Genomic DNA, 22,556 nt, shown 5'->3' with positions numbered 1-22,556 from the left:
AACACTTCTACCATTTTTATAAATTATTGTGTTTCCACAATAGTTTTTCATAAAAAATGGCCTCAATAAAATTGTTGAATAAAAACATTATAAGGTAAAATCAGTCTCAGTATTTTATCATGGCCCCCCTATTTGAGGATAATTATCTCACCAATCAAAAAAAAATTAAATACGAATGGCTAATATGTTATTATAGGCAAATAAAAGTAGGTGTAAAAAGTCGAAACCCTGCCATTATAAGCAGCTCGAAAGTAGGGGTCTGAAACTAAAACATTTGTTTATTCATTAAATGAAGCTACATACATATGTAATAACAATTTTGAATTTACAGTTCTTTGGGGCACTGCCACCCTGCTAGACTTGTTCGTCAATAAGTGATTTAATTTGTAAGTAGTCACAAGGAGCGTTAGTGTAAATTACCCCGGAAAACGTAGAATCACCATCTTCTGTACTGATCACTGTGCAGTCGTTCTTCTTAATAAGCTTCATATTAATTCCTCGGAAGCGGTCGTCTACTTTATAGAGATTTTTACCGTTTGCCCAAGAGTAAAATGGTTTTCCGCTGAATGGATTCATAAAGTCAGCCCAATATCCATGCAAACGGAGCCGTGAGGTAATCTCGCGAGCAGCCAATACAAACTAAATCATCTTAAAGTTAAAAACGCTGATTTAATTTTTTAATTTATTTTTTTCTTACCTTCCATGCTCCTTGTTCGTTATCACCAGAAAAGCGTAAAGTCATTAGAGCCAATTTATCACTAGACACTACTTCGGGGGCAGGAAAAAGTTCATGTAATGATTTTCTTATTAGTGATGGGCATTCACCAACAGTAAATTCGAGCATGGTATCTTGCATTGCCACCTGAAAGTTATATTTTAAACGCTTATTCATGCGCGTATCCTGTTGTTATATTCAACATTACCTTCCCGTCAAAATTAACTAGTGATTCTAAGGGTGCCTCTAAGTTGATGGTAGTAGAAGCGCCTTGCCATGCTGGACCAACCGCGTTTGGAAAATAAAAGCGATTTCCTCGGGGAGCTAGCAATTCCCAATTCGGTCCACATTCGCCACCAAGAAAGTCGGTATCATCTGAAAATTTTTTACAAGTTTAAAGCAAACTAACATATCGACATTTTTGTGTTTACCTTCGACGCGTGCCTTAGATTTTACCACCTTGAAAACACTTTCAAGGTTCTTCGGGTCGCTGCGTCGAGAATAGTGTGCCGTGCTTGCTACACCTAGGATCGGAGACGATGATGTCGCTGGCAGTGATCGTTTGGTAGCATTATTGGTGGCATTTATTACTCCTCCCCGGTTAAGGCATCGCAAAAGCGAAAAAGACATTACACTGATGTTTTGGCCGAAAAATCTTGTAGAGGTTGGTTTCTTCTAAATCATCTAAAGTACTTTTATTATTTAACTTCCTCCAGAATGACGTTTCAATATTCGAACGATTGTAGGTACCGAATAAGTGACTTGCTAGGTGTATTATTTGACAAGCCTGAACAATAGTCTCCAAAATATGGATGCAATTTCAAGCTTTGAATGTATTATTGGCTCCAACAGACGAGCAGGATTTTACTGAAGACTTCAGATAAAAACACAATTTAATTTCGTACTTTTTACTTTTGCGAGCTTTTTTCTGTCAAATCAAATTTTCCTGATCAGCTGTGAAACGGGTTGCTGATTCTATTTAAATAATTTATCAAAAATGCCAAAACAGTAGGATCAAAGAACGTAAATTTAAGGCCATGAGAGCAGAAGTGGCCTAACCCAAATTTTTGTTTCCCTTTATTTAGGGCCGATTTCATAATAAAATTAAATAATATTTTAAAAGTTAAAGGACGCTTTTGCTGATCGATTTCATAAAGCCACTTTATAGATAAAGGTGCCCATAGAGGCTCTTAACTAAATACCCAAAATGGCAATTTAAATGACATAAAGGTCCCTTATGTAAGAAAAACAATCATGTTATTTTCGTAGTTATAATTACATATTTATGACAGTCAGCTGATGCAATTTTTCCGAGATCTTGGAGGTTTGCCATTGCTTGTCAAGGGGCGGCCGCTATTAAAAAAACCCTTTTTTCTATATTTTTTTGTGGTGTTGCTTTGACCAGGGATTGAACCCAGGTCCTGTGAAGTGGTAGCGCGCACTGTTAACCATTATACCACGGCGGCCGCCTTGCATTTATTTAGTAATAATTTGATTTGCAACGCTTTTTACAACTACATTTTTTGAGCTATCTTCATACAACAACTTTCACACAAAGGCTATACATATTCTTTTCAATGAGTACATTTATTTTCCTTTTGACTTGGAAATTACTTGCGTTTCCATGTCTGACGCGGCTTTATGTTCACTGCTGATTTGGCCAGAGAACGTAAAAAACCTACGTTCTTATTTGACACTTGATTTCACGTGTATTGCAAAACATAAACAATGCGGGTTTTACTTTAACCAATTCACTTATAATTAAAAAGGTGTTTCAGTTGAAAATATTAAAAACATGTCACGAATAATTGTAAAGCAACTACCAAAGAATGTAAGTAAATAATAGAATCCCCAACTACTTTATTAAATAACATTATTAAACAACATTAGGTCAGCGAGGAAAAGCTCCGCAGCCTTTTCGGAACGAAAGGCACCATCACTGACATGCAGCTGAAATACACTCCAGATGGAAAATTTCGTCAGTTCTGCTTCATTGGGTATCGTACTGAAGAAGAAGCGCATGAAGCAATCAAGTATTTTAATAACACTTGTATACAAACAAGTCGCATTAGAGTTGAAGCGTGCGCCGCGCTTGGCAGTGAGGATAAACCACAACCACGCAGCAAAAGTGCCCGAAAGGCTGAGGCTGATGTCATTCAAAAGGTATCACAGAAAGAGAAAGATGAAAACAAAACCAAGAAGAAAAGTTCGAATTTGGAAGATATTATCAGCAAACATAAAGATGATCCAGATTTTCAAGAGTTCATGAAAGCTCATGATAAGAAGCGTGCTTTATGGGCAAATGATGCTGGTGATGTTTTAACACCTTCTGAGGAAGTTGAAGAAAATGTCGAAGAGGAAGTAGATATTAAATCCACAGACAATGAAAATATCGATGAGGATGAAAAGTTTGACGATGATGATAACGAAAATAAGGAAAAGTTGGCGGAAATGCCAATTAGTGATCTGGATTACATGAAAAATCTTATGGCCAAAGCAACATCGACATCGGAAAGCAAAAAAAGTAAAACAAAAGCAGCACTTGATCTGTACACAATAAAAATGCATAATGTGCCATACAAGACTAAACGACAGGAGATTTTGAAATTCTTTAAACCGCAAAAACCATATTCTGTACGGTTGCCAACAAATGTACATGGATTTTGTTATGTTGGATTTAAAACCGATAAAGAAATGGCAAAGGCAATGCTTAAGAATAAAAGTTTCATAAAAGGAAAACAAGTGTTTTTCTCAGATTTTACAGAGAAAAATAAAATAACCAAATCAAAATGTGAGAAAGGCGAGAAGACCACAGATCTCCACAAGTTAGAGTCTACAAATCCTAAATGGGCTCAACAGGAGCAAAGCGTACGCAATGAAGAAGGAATCGCTGAGTCTGGTCGTATTTTTTTCCGTAATCTAGCGTATACAGTGGCAGAAGATGAGCTCCAAAAGCTCTTTGAAAAATTCGGGCCCATTGCTGATATAAATTTGCCGGTGGATGCTGTAACGCGCCAAATAAAAGGTTTTGGTACAGTAACATTCGTTATGCCTGAACATGCGGTAAATGCGTTTAATAGTTTAGATGGAACAGATTTTCATGGGCGACTATTGCATCTTATACCAGGAAAAAATAGAGATGACGAACAAAGGGATGATGAAAATGACCCATCCTTGACTTTTAAGCAAAAGAAAGCGCTGAAACTAAAAAAAGCCTCACAACAAGCTGGTAGTTGGAACACTCTTTTTATGGGTGCGAATGCTGTGGCGGAAATATTAGCTAAACGTTTCGAAACGACCAAAGAGAAGGTAAAGTATAATACATATTTTTTTTTGTTTTTATACGTTTACGGAAGTGCTCTTTAAGTATTGATTTGCATAAATGCTATCCTAGTTTTTTATGCCGCATTGACTGTATGACTACATAGTAGTTCGAAAATTATCTCATGTAATGCGAATAGCTACATACATCCGATTTCGAAGCAAATGTAAAAGTGATTCGTTTTAAAATTTTAAGAGTAAAATATAGTTTTACACATTAAATTCTCAAAAGGTATTTAAGTGCTCATCACTGATCTTCTTACTAATATTCTTAAATTTCAAAATATAACCTTTGTAATATAATTAAAATATTTCGGCAGGTTTTAGACACCAGTGATGGTGGTTCAAGCGCTGCAGTTCGCATTGCTTTGGGAGAAACTCAAATCGTAATAGAAATGAAAAACTTTCTTGAAGAGAATGGAGTTCGTCTTAGTGTATTTGATTCCCCCATAGTAAAGCGTTCCAAAACCATTATTTTGGCAAAAAATTTACCTGCTGCTACAACAGTGGCCGATTTAACGCCAATATTCGCCAAGTTCGGACCTATAGGTCGGCTAATCTTACCTCCCAGTGGTGTCACTGCATTGATTGAGTACTGTGATCCATCAGAGGCAAAACAAGCTTTCAAAAAATTGGCATACAGCAAATTTAAAAATGTGCCATTATATTTGGAGTGGGCACCAGAGCAGACATTCACAACAACACTGAATGGAGAACCAATTATTCCCAAACAAGAAGAGATAAGCAATGCGTATAATGAAAAAACTACAAAGGAAACAGCGGAAAACATACCCAAAGCAGACGAAAATATGGATACAGCTCGAGAAGGCAACAATTCTCAAACTAAGGAGGATGATGATAATTTAGATAGTGAACCGCCAGAAGCAAACACAACACTCTTTCTTCGCAATCTAAATTTCAAAACCATTTCCGAAACAATAAAAAATCATTTCAAGCACTTAGGACCAATACACACTATAGAAATAGCGAAGAGAAAAGACCCCAAAAACCCACGCAACCAAGTCTCAATGGGATATGGGTTTATACAGTTCAAATTGACTGGAACCACCGAAAAAGCACTGAAAGAAATGCAATTTACACAGATCGATGGTAATCAAGTGGAATTGAAGCGCAGCGATCGAACATTGAAGTATATAAAAAAAATTTGACTTCTTATTGTCGTAATACTAAAACATTAATTTTCATTTGCATATTATAGGTCGCCCTCACTTGTACCCCGAAAGCATTCAGTGAAAACGCAGCAAACTGGCACAAAAATACTTGTACACAATATACCTTTCCAGGCGAAAGAGAAGGAAGTCCGCGAAATTTTCAAGTAAGAATTGATAAAAACTTACTTAGATAAAATTTGTTTAATAAAAATTTAATTTTTTTCATTCTTAGAGCATTTGGGGATCTTCGTTCTGTGCGTTTGCCGATAAAAATGACCCCAGGTGCAGATTCCCATAGAGGTTTCGGCTTTGTTGATTTTATTACAAAAAGTGACGCTAAAAAGGCTTTTGATGCTCTGAGCCAGAGCACCCATTTGTATGGGCGCCGGTTGGTGCTGGAATGGGCATCTGCAAATGACGAAGATGTAGACGAAATCCGCAAACGCACCGCAGCAGATTATTATGCCAGTGCAAGTGTAACCAAGCAAAGTAGAAAAGCGCTATTCAACGCTGCTGAGCATTTCCCAGAGGCTGACGAAGACGAAGGCGGAGAATAGATGGAAGTTTAATTAATATACTTTCATAGTTATGTTTAATAATAATAATAATATATTTTTTTTATATAACTGCACTACAAAATACATATGTTCATATGTAGATAAACTATAAAGTATGTAGATAAGCAAGAATAATTTTACATAAAGGTATAAAATAAATTAAATTGTTTTAGCCTACGTCATTTTGCTTTATTTGAATTAATATAATTTTTTCGTATCCTTTTTGAAGGGTCGATAAGTAACCATTATAAGGTAATCATAAACGTCCACCGACTATGTCATTGTAGTACATTTAACGCTTAAAAATATTGCAATTACAATTACGAAGATTGCTGGAAAAGTAGCTTTGTTGGAAAGCAGCTAATGTGGAGTTTTGCAAGAAAAGAAAAGTTAAGTCGAAAAGCATATGCATTCAAGCAAACTAATATGGCAACTTTTTTAACCGCCGTTATCTAACACAGTCGTCGCATCTATGTACATATGTCACCGGAACAACCCAGATTTATTTCTAGCCAATAATTTTTGAGGAATGTTTTATGCTGTTCAATATAGCAACATCGAACTATTTTCCACTAAACTCGTTTAAAAAATTAAATTTGAATTGCAAAATTACTGAAATTCAATTTCGTTAAAAGAATGCCGATACATACATACATATGTATATGATGTATATGTTACCGGCCAAACCCGAACTTAGGACAAACTAGTTTTTCCTAGGCTAAACTAGTTCTACCTAGATCCAATATATCCGTCCAATGTGGAAACAAGTTGGACGCAACAATATTTTGGACTGCATACCTGGAGCTGGACTGATGATGGGGGTTATTTTTTTGAAGTGCGGCCCAAAGCCGCCTACGCTGAAAGGTGGTCTGCGCAAAAATACCGTGGCCCCTTATCTAGTTTAGCCTAGGCAAAACTACTTTGTCCTAAGATCGGGTTTGGCCGGTAACATATACATATGTAAATACGTTAAAAACATATGCGGCGATTTAGCTACGCAACATATGCTCCTGTTGAAATAAAAGGTAAAGCGAACAACTTCAGTTTCTCTTAAATTACTGCACATAAACTGTTTTCGTACACATTTGTTTGCTATTTTCTGCAAGCAAAGTGAAATGCAACCGATTTAAAAAATGTCATAATCTTTAATATTTGTTGAGCAGCTAAGTGTAGATATATCTGTGTTTAAATATCATTTTAATATGTGTAGATTTTGTGGTATTGATGTTCTAAACGACAAAAATTACATTTTATCTATATTTTAATGAGCTTCAGTGATTGTTTAAGCCGTGCAAAGTCTATGGTGTAGAACTTGTAGATAAATATGGATATTATTTTGGAATTTGCAGCATTAGTTAAGTGCATTTTGAATTAACACATCCTATCTTTATTAATTTTTTTTTTTTTTTTATTTATGTATGTATGTAGTTGTATACGTATCGACTATAAAAATTATATTTTCGTCGCACTCTTACTTCACATTCCTTTCCGCATCCAAAATGTTTAATACACCTTGTACGTATCTAAGATATTATTTTAAACGCTACAAAATGTTAAATTTCATGCCCGTTTTTATTATTTCCTGTTTTTGTTTTTTTTTTGTATATCTTTCAACGCATCTGTTCCTACATCGCCATATTCAGTTTTTTCTTTAGTACAGCGAACTGTCGACATTTGCTTTGCATATGTATGTATGTACAAATACAATGGAAGCTACGTAGTTATAAGAATAATTTCTCTTACGCAGGTTATGCTCATGCATACAAAGGCGCTTGCTTGCTACAAAAATATATGCATTATACAATATTTCTGGTTTTCATATTTCATTAATTCCACTCGCTTATGATTGAAAATTTATTCCTTTTTTATGCGAGCCTGCAGGAAGCAATAGAGAATGCCAGCTTGTGCCATAACATCAACTGTACTGGAAGCGAGAAGGTCCTTTTGTTTGGCTTGCGTTTGACCAGGCCTTAGTAACGTCGGACCAAACACCATAGCTAAATTATGCAATGACATCTTATTGTCCGCTTCCTGATTATGCACCCTATAGGGAGAAGTAATTGTTTCAAATTTATACACATTACTGATTTTTCAATCTCAACCGGATGGAATTTAATACTATTTTATTTATTTCCTTGCACACACCTTATTAAGTGGTCCAAAATATGGGTTATGGATGCTTTATTAGCCTGTGGCAGTTCTTCAAATACTTTTGTGAGTTCGCTTATGCGCGCTGCTTCGTTATTGTTGCTAAAAGCGCTAAATGTTTCAAAGAATTTCGGATACAGCGCATCAGTGAACAATGCTTCGGGCAACTCTCGCAAATATGACTTCAAAATGCCCGTTACTGAGTGTATATCCACATCCTTTAGCAGTTGTTCAGCCTCGTAGGCATCTGGAGGAAATTCCGATTATAAATGTTTTTGCCAATATGTATTGGTAAAAGTTTGGAAAACAAATCACATACTTGTTTCAAAAGATTTCTTCAATTTTGCCAAATCGGAAGCCGATCCGCTCACCCGATAAATGCCCACTTCAGACATGCCACGTCTCTCTACCTCACGTATGCAGGCACTAATTATAAACGGAATGTCACGCTTCTCACGCCTATGTTGAAAGAAATTGCATGAAATAGAGAAACAAAACTAAGTGTGCTACCGGGAATTACACTTACTTTAAAACTTGACTCATTTTGGCACCAAAGAGCGCACCCGGTTTCGATGTTGGCACACGCCGTAACGTCACTTCGCCGGGAACAAACCGAAGCGTGGTGTTTAGCGTTATTGTTTCGCCAAGTTTCAGTACTCGTGGCATTGGAGTCTCCTGCAACCAACTTCGACTAAGCTGTAAAAAAAAAATATATATATATATATATATATATATTTAAGAAAAATTTCGCCAAGCAGCACAATTAGCTAGGCAGCATTGTATTACCTTCAGTACATGCTTAGCACGTAGTTTTGGGCGCTCATGTGCTTCATACAGTAGAATGCGTACATTCTGACTGCCCTCGAGTTCCAATACGAAACTCTCATTCCAAAGTGGACTCATGCTGCGGCATACCATCTTCGTCGTTGCCTTGCGAAAGTAATGACCATAAGAATCCACCTCAATGCAAATATACAAATCAGCAGGCTGATCAAGTCCTGTCAAACCCTGTACAGTCATATGTAGATCGCCGACCAATAAGCTTTCGTCGTTGGTGTTTCGCATTAGATAAGAGCCCATTTCGGTTTTCATACCCTTCTGCATGGCTACGATGAAGGCATGTACCTCCAACGCGTTTATCGTATTCGCGCCGGGTATATTACAAGTTTGCTGGAAACATGCACACATAAAAAATTAAAAATAGCACTAGTACTAGTAAAACTGTATTAGCAACAATATTTTAAACGATTAGCGCTAAACACATGAGTATTTAGATCACTTAGTTTAGAAATTAAAACTATATGACTTTATTTCATATAGATACATAATATGTAATAATATTATTCTGGTTTGATATGTAATAATACGATTTCTCTTCCAAGTCGGACAGAGAAAATTTGAGAAAACGGCATCTGGCATGCATACTTTTTTTTACTCACCTTCAAAGACATAATCGACTCATTCCATTGTGTGCGCTCGAAATCCGAACTTAAGAAGAACGTGATCGTCTTATTTGTAGCTCTGTTGCCAATGCGGAAGACTAAATTCGGTGAGGCCAAAACTAGCTGTGACTCCAAATCGGCCAATTTGCGACGATATTTATCTCCCGAACGCAAGCCATTGGACTTTCGTCCTTTCTCATCCTTCTCTTCAAGTAATAATTGATCGCGTACGGTGCACGCTTGTGTTTTCAATTGCAAGATATTTGCAGGACTAGATTCTTTAAGGTCAGCACTGGCGTCTGCTTCCTCATAGACGATGACATCCTTTAATGGTATAAACCATTTGAGTTCGTAGTCGATGCGATCTCTACCGGATGCCTTGTATTTGGCACAGGCGATAACATCATTGAATAGGAAGAGATGCCGCAGTTTGCGATGCCCATCCACTAATTCAACAATGAATGAGTTCTTAACCATACGCCTCAGATTCTTGTTCGATTCTGTGGGTAAGCGCTGATTAACTACATTGAACTGCTTCAAGAACAAATGTATGGTCTTGTGAGCCTGACGCAGCGGCTGATGATCTGGATGATTGGGTGGTGTCTCGCGCAACAAATCGTTGAATACTAAAGCATTGATTTGTACACGCGCCACCGGTTTATGTAGCAAATCCTCTAGCGTTAGTGATTGCTCGGTGTGCAAATTTATAACAATTGTGGATACAATTTGCTTAAATTGTGGATTATTTGCGCTGCACTTCTTTACGGTTTCAATGGCTTGGCCATAGTTATGTAAAAAAGCGCTATATAAATTGAAACTCTCGGCGAGACGTTTGAAGGGCTCACCGATTAGCACGTCTCCACCTTCGTGTGCAACAATCGTTTTTAAATTGCTTAGAAATTGTGTATGCACATCGTATAGTTCGTCGATTTTGAAGAAAATCGTATTTTCCTCATCTTCTTTGATCACAGGCTGTGATGTGCCGAGTGTCGAGTGTATGGCTCGTTTATACTGTTAGTAATAATTAAAAACATAAACAGTGAAAAATAGACAAATTTCAATCATAAATTTGCATAAAATTAGAAATCGTAGAGCGCAACATACCTGCAGCATTTTGTTGAGGCATTCCACATAAATGGCCTCACTTTGTATAATACTGCTCAAAATAGAACGTATTTTGGCGCCTCGTGCATTACCAGAGACCTAGAAAGTTTTGAAGTGTTATTCTTTTGTGTGTAACAAAGACAAAATTGTACAAATCTGTATATTTTATATTAATACAATAGATTGGTTCTTCAGTTGAATAGCTACGAAATATACATACATACATTTAGAATATTTTATTCAAGAATTTTACTGAGCTTGAGACCATTTCTAAAGGAAAAATGTTGTGGAAAAAACAACAATAACTTGCACTCTTCATCGAATCTGATGAGGAGATTTGTTTGATCTCCGAAATACCAGCTATAACATATACAACGTGTAATTTACGGTTGTTTTTCCACAACATTTTTCATTTAGAAACGGCCTCAAGCTCAATAAAATTGTTGAATATGATTGTTATAAGGCCATAAATAGCAAAAAAAAAAACATATAAATATTTTTTTTTCAAATATAGAATTTTGTTCGTCTTTTATATACATGTTTTTTTTTTGTGGAACAAAATCCTCGAAATTTACGATGTTGTCGAGGCATTTCCATTTCAAGCGAATGCCTCAAGTAGTTTTCCCTTTGAAAGGATGTAAGTTGTTCATCATCCAATAATAATTATGTATATCAAAATCTTCACACACATATTTGTCTTTTAGAAGGTTAATAAAAATAAGGTATGATTTCTTTTTGCATGTCTCGCGATTTATTAAATACCATTGTGCATTAGAAGTTGTTCAAGTGAAGATGGAGCTTAAGTATATATATATTTTAATGTGAATTATAAAAACTAAACACACAAAATACTCACTAGTATCGCTGAAACTAAATTCTGTTGGGGGAAAAATTTAAAGATAAAAATGATGAGTCCATCGTTAGTAAGTGTGAAGCTTAAATGGTTTTAATTTGTGAAAAATATTTTTAAAATTAGTTTGATATTTGCTCCATAAATTTATAGATCATATGCTGCTTCATAGTTTTAGGGATTCATCCATATTATTCAAGTTAGTGGGGGTAAAATTAGTTTTAGCTATGAAATTACTTTCGAAAGTTTTTATTAATATGCTACTTATGTGTGTACAGTGTCTATAGCGCCACATATGTTTACAAGAATTATATACATACATCAAAGGTTATAACAGCATTTGATAATTTTTGGAACAAATATATGTTATTGGTTATCTTTGGAACCCCAGCATGAAGTATGTATGTATGTGTAGACATAATTAAATGTAGGTGTATGTATTGAATATGAGCAAAGCAATACCTTTCGTAAAGCACTAGGAGTTTGGGTATTCGGCTCATCATGAGAAATTGTACGCATTATTGGCGGTCCCTCATACTCTCCATCACTGTCTAGAGAGCTAGAACGTGTTTCATTGCTTTGACTATGATAGAGAAAAATGCTTGATAGTTATTTTAAGTGAAAATTAAAATATTTCATACTTACTGCAGAAAGTAATCAATATTCACATAATTTGAGCTACGACCTGGAGACTCAGGATCTGTTACAGACGCCTGGCTACTAAGGTGTGTAGCAGAACCGATTGGAAGCGTACTGCCGGGCGTGGATAGATCATCCCGACTGGACGATGAGCCAGTGCCGCCCGGCTTTATATAAACATATTCGCCCTCGCCATTATCCAGTGGTACTGTGTCGTAATACGGTTCATTGTCCAGGTGTTGTGGGGCTTTTGCACAGTCAGAGCCCAAAGATGAAACAGATTCATAGCTTTTAATCTGCTCGAGAAAATAGAATTTGTTCATTTATTGCCAAATACAATATTTATCTACCTCACTTTAAAAACACTAGTATCTATTTTCAATCAGCTACAAAAATTTCAAAACCAAATATAATATTTTCTTTTACTCACGATTTCCGATATGCCTTGTGATGCTAGTGATTCCTTTGAGCCAACTATCTGGCTTTGGCCACTTTCGCTGTCAGCGGCTTGTAGTGAAGAACGAGATTTCTTTTCTAAGCTATTCGTCGATGAACTATCTGCTACAGCCAGCTTCGAAGGCTTATTCAAGCTGCCAGTGGGTGACGCGCCCACTGCGGCACCGCTGCCTCGAGGAGGGCCCGATACGTTACGACTTTGCGTGGAAATCGTTCGTCCCAAGCTACCAGTTGGACTCTGCGTTGTCGTAATTTCTGAGCGTTTGGTTTTCTCCAGACTCTCCGATTTACCAACTTTTCGTCCTAGTTCCTCCATCAAGTCAGGCGGATTGAATTTGCCCAGCTCTGGTGTAGTTTTCCGATTGGCCGCCAATGTTTTAGCTTCCAAAGACTCGGGTGACTTCTGTCGCAAAATATCAGAAGGTTTGATGTTACGTTCAAGCGAATTTCCTGGACTTTCCGATGAGGATAAATTGCCAGAGCCGCTAGGTAAAGGCATACTACTGCCAACAAATGGAGAGTCACGTTTCGGAGACGATGATAGTTGCCCTGGTATAGTAGGTGGTTCAACTCGGCGTATATTTTTGGGAGGAGGCCTTAATTAAAATTAGAGACACATTATTTTGACAAATAAAAAAAAAAACAAATAGTTCCTACCTTGGTGGCATCTTCTTTTTGGCGTCCGAATGTGCAGCGTACGTTGAAGCTGACATGGAAGGCGATGTTAATGCAGGGGACAAAGGCGGTGCTGTTGGCTCTACCTTGGTAGACGTTTTACGTTCGAAACTGCTTAGAGTTGTGGTGGTGGTGCCCTGCGCCGATTCACTTCCCTCCAATCCGTCATCTACCTCAGCATCCATATTTGACTTGCTTTCCTTAACCTCGATTACTGTAACAAAATGCGATGTTTTCTGCGTTGGCGGTTTTGTTGTTTTCTGTGTTGGTTCACCAGTCGGTGTTATGTCCAATTCTTTAATTTCTTCCAACGGAGAGTGGCGTACTGCCTCAGAATCGCCGCTAGCGGAATTACTGCCGAACGAAGCAGCCAACTCATTGATACACTGATGTAAGGCACCATTTTCGCTTTGTTGTCGACTATCCTTCTCGGTGCCTACATCTTTGTCTTCATGCTCGAAACTTTGCTTCCCGCAACCGTTCTTGGCGTTGCCGGCATTAGTAACATTAGCTCTGGTTATCTTGGAAGCGCCGCTACCGCTGACACTGTTTACATCGCTTCCGCCACTGGACTCCGCGTATTTGTTATCAGTATTAAGAGAGAGTCTATTGTTTTTATCTCTATTTTCATTGTTGGCTTCCCGTAAGTTTAAGCTAGATTTCTACAAGAAGTAATACAAACATACACATAAATATTTTTAATTAGCAATATTACCAAGCAGAAAAGTGCATATAGGGAAATTCTTTTCTTATGCAGACTAGCCGCTCACAGTGGTCCGGGCCTTCGCAAGGTAGAATTTTCTTGTTTAAATCTTTAAATTTAAAATAACTATCGAAATTTTATATAAAAAGTAGGGCTGTGCGATTAATTGATTACTCAAAATTTTAATTAATCATAAAGTAAATAACTCAATTATTCGATTAATTGGAAATTATGATTACTCAAAAGTTCAGTTACTCGAGTAATCAAGATTTTTGATTAACCAAAAACAAAAATACTTGAGTAATTTGCTTTATGATTAATCAACATTTCGAGTAAAATGAGTAAACAACATTTCAACTCTTTACATATGTATAAAGTAGTTAAAGCTCATTGATACTTTGAACACAACGTTTCTGTTTTCAAAAATTAAAACAAAAAAAAATTTGTTCATATACAGAATGTAAAAAAGAAAATAAGCATTTTCCAAAGCAAACTCTTTTAACGAGCAAAATTATTGTTTTTGAGTAATCATATTTCAAGTAACTCGATTAATCATCGTTTTGAGTAATCAAAATCTTGATTACTCGAGTAATTGATTAACCGAATAATTGATTAACCAACTTGCTCGAGTAATCGAATAATCGCACAGCCCTAATAAAAAGTACTCTTAAGATATTGTGTAGAACGTATATATATACATATGTATGTTATTAGACCCTTATAAGTGCACTTGATAGCCATTTTTTCCTACCCGCTGATCACGATCCCGGTATTTACGTGTCCTCGCCACAAATGGATCGAGGCTAGTTGAAGGCCAAATTTGGTTTATTCAACAGATATAATTTTCTTCACTGCGAATTCTGAAAGAGCGATAAAAAGGATTCAACCTCCTCTAGATATCCTCCAAACATTACTTCGACCAACGAGCAAAAACGTACATACATATGTTTATCGGTATAAAGCTTCCCGCACTTGTAGAAGCCGAGGTAAACAAATTACCACTCGTAGGTCCACTTTTTCAGTAGCAATTTAAACTTAGATAACTTAAGCTTCGTTTAACTTGCATAGCTGGCTGCCATTTGACTGGCTAATCTTAGTTTATACCAGCCAGCCCGAGCGTTTCAACTAATTTTGAGCCACAGCCGTGCACTGAAAAACTGGCCCTTTAAATATGAAATTTTACTAATATTTGACCTTGAACCAGACGTGTTGGAATCATGTGGATAACGGCACTCGGAAAATATAACGATCAACTAGACTTACAGAAGGTATAAGGTTCTATTTCATTTTGTGGTCCTGTGAAATTTGAATTTCGTTTACATTTTATAGGGACTAGTCCATCATTTCGTGAAAGGTTCGCCAATGCTCTACGCTATATGCCTGCATGCCAATCTTTACGAATAGACACATTAAATAAACAAAATAAAAATAGCCAAAACTGTACAAAATGTCACTTAACTTAATCAGCTGACCACAAGGGTATATGTACATATGTACGTATGGTATGTATGAATTTATCTATGCACACTATGTACGTATGCACATTACGGAAATGTATGTGAGTATATCCTATTTATATGCATGTGCATTTGCTAAAAAGATTCTTTAAAAAAATATAAATTGAAAAAATAAGTAACTAAAAGTCGTTTGTTAGCAAAGTTCGAGATCATTAAGAAAAAATATACATCTATCTATTTCCTTAAAGTTTTTACCTTTTTTTTTGCAAAAATATAGTTTATAGTATCTTTTTACAATATCCATTCACAATGTTTTAAGTGATAAATTTTTTTCATTAATTTTTATAAAAATATGGTAGTTTCTATTGCCGAATTTCCACTAGGCATTGAAATGACAAAAAATTTTGCCATTTAAACAAATGCCATGTGGAAAAGAACTTAATGACTTAATGAACAGAAAAATTGATTTTGGCACAATTTTTTTTTTTTTTTCTTTCAATAGCACAATACTCCAGTATTTATGTTATTGTTCAATAAATGACTATAAGTGACCATCGCATCAAGGTGCAGGGATGGTATTTTTAGGGATAGTAGCCAAGAGTTTTTGCTTTAATTTAAGCCTAAGGTGAAGGTTGTATCAGCTTTTGTTTTGTTGCTAGAGCTTCTGAAATATTACAAAAAAAAAGCGTTTTTCTCAAAATCTAGAGCTGAAGGAAACTTTATACTTACAGATTCGCAATCAACACAAAAAAGTCTATCAAAAACCGATTTTACATTTGCCGCACAAAAATCAGTATTGCCCTGTGCTATTATTATATTTTCCATCAAGATGAGAAAATTTTGTTTATGCAAACGAATGAGAGTCGTTGAATTCGCATGTAAATATAGTAGTTAAAGGAATATTTACATATGTATGTATGTATGGCAAAAAATATAGAAGTTTTTCTGTTTTTTAACTTTTTTTTAAATTGTATAAATAACTTAAAAATAAAAAACTTGGAAAAATGTGCTACTTCGGTAGCTAATTGCAATTCTTTCTGCTACAGTTTCTACGATGTATCAAAGAATGTAATAAGTATGTATATTTAAAATAAGCATGGCTCACCCTACTTTTATTTGGTGCATTTTAGTATTCGAAGCTACTACATATCAAACTATATCTAATTTCGGAAAAGCCGCATTTCAGCGAGATCTTAGAAACTGCCGAAATTGGGGAGGACTGCACTGTTTTTTAAATACAATATAATATGTGTTTATATTTTACTTAAATATTAAATTTTTAAATTTAAAAATCGTCCGACACTTAACAATAGCACCAGCTAAAGATCACTATTACAATATGTATGTATAAGCAAATAGTAGAGCTGCAAAACTATCGATGACACTATCGATGACACTATCGATGTTATCGATGTTTTTCATTTTTCGCCACTATCGATGCTTTTTGGGCACTATCGATAGTCCGACAGACATGTCATTCAGTATTTAATTAAACACTATTTCTCGTTTTCATTGATTTCTCTTATACATACAAGTTGAACTAATATTTTGTTTACTGCTTTTATAGAGGTACTAAAAAAATAATGAAAATCTTCGAAAAGGACGGAAAACTTGCACCTTTTAAAAGTCACTTACTCTGGTAAAAAGCTGACACAAATTAACTCGCACAAACGCTTTGTTGTTGTTCATCATTATTTGATACTAACTAAATAAAGACCACTACTTTTTAGATAAAAACATGGGATTTTTGTTTTAAAACTTTACTTTAATCTCTGAATGCCTTATGACAGGCGGATGTCTGTAAAACTGCAAACAAAATTTAATTCAAGAAAAGCCAAAGGTTTTTTTTCAATATCAAATTTTCAATAACTTTACTTCTAACTTAACTGTTAAACATTAAAAAGAAACGTGTGCACGTGTTTCAAACGTATCCAAACGTAATTTAAGAATGTATTTCTAAATAAATCTTAATATCAAAATTGGGCGAAAACCTTATACGATACTATCGTCGATATATCGATAGCTTTAAAAATAATATCGAATACTATCGATGGACTGAATGTCGATAGTTTGCAGCTCCGGCAAATAGCCTTCATTTTCTCCCACAAAATATGCCCAGTCTAATGTATCACATTGCCGTTATGAAAAGAAAAATTCAAATATTCAAGAAGTTTGAGCTTTGATTGTACCGATTAATCGATTTCGGTAAAATTGTAATATTGAACTTATTTAGTCAAGAGACACAGCTCAAAGTCAAGAGTTTGGCAATAACATAAATCTCAACACATAAGAGAAAGTGACTGAGTTTAGAATGGTGTGACGTTTTATTTAATGGGAAACGTTATTGTGATTCACTCAGCGTGTTTTCGAACGGGTGATTGTTTAATTGTGGCGGCTAAATAACCGCATAGACGATGAAATCGCCATGAACATTGCACAAATACAAGAAAAATATATCAGTACATATACATAAATATATACAAATATATGTACATATATGTACATATGCACTTAAATACCACGTTTGTATGTACATACGTATGTACGTTTCTGTACAATATGCAGATAACGAATCACAACTCTTTACTAACTTAGGAACTGAGCAAGCTATCGGAACGTACGATAATACAAATTTTTTCTCTTAATTTATCATCCTACTTGGCAAATAACAAAAGCAGTACATAATTATTTTGCTTTCCTATTGCTCCTTGAAAGAATCGATTTAAAGTTTACCCCTCTCGTCCACAGTCGAAACTTTTCCTTGAAGGATGACATTGCCGCAGCTGAAAAGTTAAATACACGTTTATTTTCGCCTTAAAGCTCGCCGTTGTTTTTGTGATATTTCTATTTTTACTTTTGTTAATGTTTTTAGGCAGCTTTTTTGTTGTTGTTTTTGGCGATATTAGGGAGTTGTCTTGGCACTTCACTCGGCGCACCGCACTACAATTCACCCACACGTAAAATACGCCCAGCACAAATGCAAGTTTTATTGCTCAGCACACCTCGCCGCCGCCCCGCAACACATGAAACTGCTAAGCCAAAAGTCACTGTTGTCGTTGCAATACGCGCTTTTACGTAATTTCTGGATTTCTCTCACTTCTTACTACGTCACGTTGTTTTTATATCGAATTCTTGTTTTTATATTTGTTTTTCCTTGTCGTCGGACTGACACGAATTGCAAATGCACCGCTCTAAACCTACACTAAAGTTTTCCCAATTACATAGATACGTTGAATGCGGGCGCTGAGCTGAGCACGGTGGAGCGAGCACACAATTTTCTTACGAAAATTCACCACTGCCTTTTATTTAATAATAGGAAACGCAAACGCCTGTGCCAGCAGTTACATATGTAGATAACACCAAAAGAAATTGCTACACGGTGTGAACTGGTGTTCTTTTGGAAAAGTTCTTTGTTTCGCAGAAGTTATTGCGCTCCGCGTCAGCCTTTCGCCTACTTTGCTGGCTATTGCGCTACTACCACCATCAACTTTTGCGTCGGGACAATCATTGTGGGCAGCGTCGGGTGGCTGATTTCTGGCGCTAGTAGGGTATTGAGTGTACATATATATGTATATGTATATGTAGTATATGTATATGTATATGTGTATTGCTGTTTACGCATCTACTGTGATAAGATAACAACAAACTTCTTTTGCCATTTTCATTTGCCTTTTTGCTCAAATCTTTTGCCGTTTTTTCTACCGAAAAATGTTGCCTTCTCAGTGCCACCTATGCACAAATACTTAGGAGAGGGCAATGAAAGGTACAACTCTTCGTAGAAAAGAAAATGACATTACTGCATTTGTTATTGCTATGTTTTCAATGCAATTGTTTTTATTGATTTCCACACACTCCATCACACACACTTTTCTCCTTCATAAAAAACTAAAGAATGCTGCATTTTTATTAGAGTTTGTGGTTGGTTACATTTCGTTCTGTCGGTCTGAGTAATTTCTGTTTCATTGCTATGAAGACTACGAGTACAAAAACCAAACCAAGTACACTGCCCTGATAAGACGACTTTTTGCAGAACGAGCCACTTACAGACTTTTGCTGCTTGCCCAGCTGTTCTTCCCTCAACAGGGGGAAATGTGTATGTATGTATGTACATACATATTTTAAGTCTCACTTATATATGTACATATGTACCTATGTATATAGTACATATGTATGTATTTCAAGTCGCCAATACCTCAATTCATCTGAATTCAAAATCTAGAAGTTCATAAAATATTATCATATCCGTTTAACTTTAACGTTCGAAAAGTAAAACCGACCGTTTAATTTGAAATTTGTTAGGAACTTGAAATCTGCAATTCATTATACTAGAATTAAATGAACTTCAATACTGGAATTCAAGACTTTTTCTAAAGATTCTGAAAAAAAGTTTAAAGTTTTAGTGAAAATTTGCAGAATATTTGTAATATTTGGACTCTTATAAAAAAATAATAAACATTAAATAAACAAAAGACAAATAGCCAAAATTGGTTAAAATATTTATTTATTTATTGCACTCATATTATTTTGTGGACAACTGTATGTACATATGAGTAGTCCACTAGGCCCTAGCTCATTTTCTTTCGCAATTCAGCTCTGTACTAAGTTCGGTAGATTACTCACTAAAAAGTTGTTGGTTTTTTAAATAATAATAAATAAATGAAATTGATGATTGGTTTTTATAAAGTCTATATAAGTTCTATATTGAAAAATTTCGGGGATGCTGTTTTGAAGCCCATTCAATTTTTGTATAATAAATTGCAAGTTTCAAGTCGCTAAAAATTGCCTTTGTGTTCCTTATTCCATATACATACATATGTAATGCATAAACAAAATTTATTTTTATTTTTAGGATTTTTTTTAAGAAAATGCGCAACACCCCCTATAAAAAAAAAAAAATGAAAAATCAACGATAATTTTTAGCGATGAAACTTGCACTTTATTTAATGCACTGCATATCTATGTATGTACTTGAAATTTTCTGTAAACTGTTGTTTAATTTTTGTGAACTTTGCGTAAGCTTTGATTAAGGTGGTTTCAATATGGTAAGGCATGCTCGAACTATCGAACGAATGAAAATTATAAAAAATAAATAAAATACATAAATATGTAAATAGCCACTTTCTGCTCTTAGCTAGTAGCGCTATCCCAGCAAACACTGTCTCTAACGTTAGAGAAATTTGGATTTCTAAGTTCAAATAATTCATTGTTATTTTATTGCAAATACATTTAATACAAATTTTACAAAAGAAACGTTTTATTTAATAAAGCAAAGAACTATGTTCCATTTTTGTTGAGATCGCTATGATTCTCGATAGTTTTTCGAATCGTTCTCTAATGTTTGAGATTGGAGAATGTGGCTAGTTCCCCAATTATTCTCTAATCGATAACTAACCTCAATGTTCGCTGGGATGTAGTACCTTATTTATGTACTACACTACATATAGCTCGTTGATCGCGATAGGCTAACAAGAGTTGCAAGTCGTCAATGCTCTGTACCTTCCTTACTTACATATGTCTAACTTGAATACTATAAACTTTACTACATAAAAATAAACATGTGATTTAATTTAGAAAAAGGAGGTGAAATATGCCTGTTTATAAGCTTACCAGCATAATATCAGCACTGGTATCTTTTCCATCATCAGAGTCGCCTTGTAATGCTGAGGTTGAAGTAGTTGCCGCTTCAAACAGAGATGTTGGATCCCCACCAGATTCGCGAAATTTTTCCACATCGGACAGTAGTCGCTCTAGGTATTCGACATAAAGTTGCTCTTGTTCTAATTCCTTTGTCAGTTCAATAATTTTCTGCTTATGTCGCTCCAAACTGGCACGAACATCTTGCTCCCAGGCATCAGAAAGAGAGCTTTGTGGAAAACGTTGCATCCACAGACGTTGGAAGTCATTAAACACACTCATTTTGCCAATCGCTTGATAGTCTTGTTATTTTTCTGCTGTTATTTTATTGTTATTAACTTTTCAGTGGTTTTATGTTGTATACACTATTTATGTACATATGTATACGAGATCACTCGCGCGTAACTTTCGTTTTTACATTTACAATGTCACTGGTCACTTTTGGCCCTGCATCTCTTGCTCGTCACTCTATGCATCATGCAACTATCGACAATAACGTTACTTATGTATTTTTGTTATAAACCCACAAATGTACATACTTATATACATTCATATTATGTAGTATGTAAGTATACATATGTACATACATTTCATAATATAGTAAATGGTAAACGCTATTATGGTTAAGACGGTATATGCATTTAATCGTGTGTATGCATGAATGCAAGCATCTAAAACAAGTATCCGAACGGCTCGGCTCTTGGTCCAAGGCCTCGAAAATTACAGCAACAATCCTGTTTTCACTTTTCCACTTCAATCAAATGTGACGCCCACTCATTGTCCAACAATTATGCGTTGTAAAAAATGGTAGACGGAACGTCACTGATGCTGTGCAACGCCCGTTGTCCACTATGGTGGCAGTGCAACATCCCATCAACCCTGTGCTGGCGGAAAGACCTTACCACACAGATATACAAATGTACTCACACTCTTGGTACTGCCGCCCCCGCATTGCACAAGTGAAACTGCATATAAACGAAACAGCCAATTGTCAAAATAAAAACAATTTCATTTTTAAGGTACTGCAATAAAATTTACAAATGTATGCACGGAGAAGTATTAGCATCCGTATGTAGACCGACCAAAATTCGATTTCCCTATAAATATGTATGTACATATGTATTTACCTGGTAATAAGCACTTTGCAAGGTACGGATTTTTCTACGTCACATTAACTCCCTACTGAATCCTTTTTGCTTTTATTTGGTGAGCTAATTATTATAGAACTCATATGTTTCTACACATTATTTTTGTCTTGTCTGGTTGTACATAGAAAAAATTGAGCCAGAAGAACGACTTTATCGAGATGCAAATTGCCAACCACGATGAACGGTTTCAGCCACCGAATGAACGAACGCTGCCTTTGCTTTGCGTTTCTTTTCGCCGACTTTTCTTGTGCACCTTTTTCACATTAATTTAGCGAATCACAAACTAATTTTTCACGTTTTATGCACATTTTCGTGTACTGTTTCACTTATTTTAATAATTTTTCAAATTATATTTGAAATTTTATTATTTCCAATGATCGATTATAAACCAAATAACAATAAAATGAAAAGCAAGACACTCCCGTAAAATACGCAACTGGATGCATTCGCTTCCGCAACTTTTATTTTGTTGTTTTATAATACAGAGTTGCATTGGATCCGAAATACGTTCGCAGGTGCAAATACCGGTTACAGA

The 22,556-nt window shown here is 35.6% G+C and overlaps 3 protein-coding genes across 9 annotated transcripts; 1 reads left to right on the top strand and 2 right to left on the bottom strand.

The window, feature by feature from the left end:
• Nucleotides 1-29: 29 nt before the first annotated feature.
• On the bottom strand, nt 30-1,694 carry LOC118733029 (cobalamin trafficking protein CblD). Of its 3 annotated transcripts, none has more exons than XM_036462195.1 (5): nt 1,147-1,681; nt 924-1,090; nt 698-862; nt 330-639; nt 30-265 (listed from the first exon to the last, which is right to left on the bottom strand). In XM_036462195.1, exons 1-4 carry the CDS (start codon nt 1,343-1,345, stop codon nt 355-357), a joined length of 816 nt encoding a protein of 271 aa, XP_036318088.1. In that variant the 5' UTR covers nt 1,346-1,681; the 3' UTR covers nt 30-265; nt 330-354. The 3 variants fall into 3 exon arrangements, with proteins under 3 accessions (XP_036318088.1, XP_036318089.1, XP_036318087.1); XM_036462196.1 differs by having other exon boundaries at nt 216-639; nt 1,147-1,399; nt 1,466-1,694; XM_036462194.1 differs by having other exon boundaries at nt 216-639; nt 698-858; nt 920-1,090.
• A 673-nt stretch (nt 1,695-2,367) lies between these two features.
• Nucleotides 2,368-5,914, top strand: LOC118733028 (probable RNA-binding protein 19). Its single transcript, XM_036462193.1, has 5 exons — nt 2,368-2,546; nt 2,606-4,024; nt 4,357-5,186; nt 5,256-5,372; nt 5,441-5,914. The coding sequence occupies exons 1-5, from the start codon at nt 2,511-2,513 to the stop codon at nt 5,763-5,765; spliced, it is 2,727 nt and encodes a 908-aa protein (XP_036318086.1). The 5' UTR covers nt 2,368-2,510; the 3' UTR covers nt 5,766-5,914.
• Nucleotides 5,915-7,158: 1,244 nt separating this feature from the next.
• On the bottom strand, nt 7,159-22,488 carry LOC118733027 (active breakpoint cluster region-related protein). Of its 5 annotated transcripts, none has more exons than XM_036462186.1 (14): nt 22,001-22,488; nt 20,847-21,356; nt 13,062-13,741; nt 12,379-13,000; nt 11,955-12,244; nt 11,772-11,892; nt 11,316-11,336; nt 10,460-10,558; nt 9,353-10,366; nt 8,700-9,083; nt 8,440-8,609; nt 8,233-8,372; nt 7,911-8,160; nt 7,159-7,809 (listed from the first exon to the last, which is right to left on the bottom strand). In XM_036462186.1, the coding sequence occupies exons 2-14, from the start codon at nt 21,153-21,155 to the stop codon at nt 7,620-7,622; spliced, it is 4,290 nt and encodes a 1,429-aa protein (XP_036318079.1). In that variant the 5' UTR covers nt 21,156-21,356; nt 22,001-22,488; the 3' UTR covers nt 7,159-7,619. The 5 variants fall into 5 exon arrangements, with proteins under 5 accessions (XP_036318079.1, XP_036318084.1, XP_036318080.1 ...); XM_036462191.1 differs by lacking the exons at nt 20,847-21,356; nt 22,001-22,488 and adding exons at nt 17,973-18,022; nt 18,094-18,681; XM_036462187.1 differs by lacking the exon at nt 22,001-22,488 and having other exon boundaries at nt 20,847-21,429.
• Between the last annotated feature and the right edge of the window lie 68 nt (nt 22,489-22,556).

The sequence above is a fragment of the Rhagoletis pomonella genome, unplaced genomic scaffold (assembly GCF_013731165.1).
Source record: "Rhagoletis pomonella isolate Grant_MI unplaced genomic scaffold, Rhpom_1.0 Rhpom_scaffold_00002, whole genome shotgun sequence".
NCBI lineage: Eukaryota > Metazoa > Arthropoda > Insecta > Diptera > Tephritidae > Rhagoletis > Rhagoletis pomonella.
This window is presented reverse-complemented; position numbering and strand designations above follow the sequence as displayed.

Coding starts and splice junctions, on each gene's coding strand:
- LOC118733029 (XM_036462196.1), bottom strand. CDS start 1,345: ATGTCTTTTTCGCTTTTGCGATGCCTTAACCGGGGAGGAGTAATAAAT. Junction 863..923: donor TAGTTAATTTTGACGGGAAG/GTAATGTTGAAT, acceptor TATAACTTTCAG/GTGGCAATGCAAGATACCAT. Junction 640..697: donor ACGAACAAGGAGCATGGAAG/GTAAGAAAAAAA, acceptor AAGATGATTTAG/TTTGTATTGGCTGCTCGCGA.
- LOC118733028 (XM_036462193.1), top strand. CDS start 2,511: ATGTCACGAATAATTGTAAAGCAACTACCAAAGAAT. Junction 2,547..2,605: donor TAAAGCAACTACCAAAGAAT/GTAAGTAAATAA, acceptor AAACAACATTAG/GTCAGCGAGGAAAAGCTCCG. Junction 5,187..5,255: donor CGCAGCGATCGAACATTGAA/GTATATAAAAAA, acceptor TGCATATTATAG/GTCGCCCTCACTTGTACCCC.
- LOC118733027 (XM_036462186.1), bottom strand. CDS start 21,155: ATGAGTGTGTTTAATGACTTCCAACGTCTGTGGATGCAACGTTTTCCA. Junction 12,245..12,378: donor CACAAGGCATATCGGAAATC/GTGAGTAAAAGA, acceptor TTTCTCGAGCAG/ATTAAAAGCTATGAATCTGT. Junction 8,161..8,232: donor GAAGAAATCTTTTGAAACAA/GTATGTGATTTG, acceptor AATTTCCTCCAG/ATGCCTACGAGGCTGAACAA.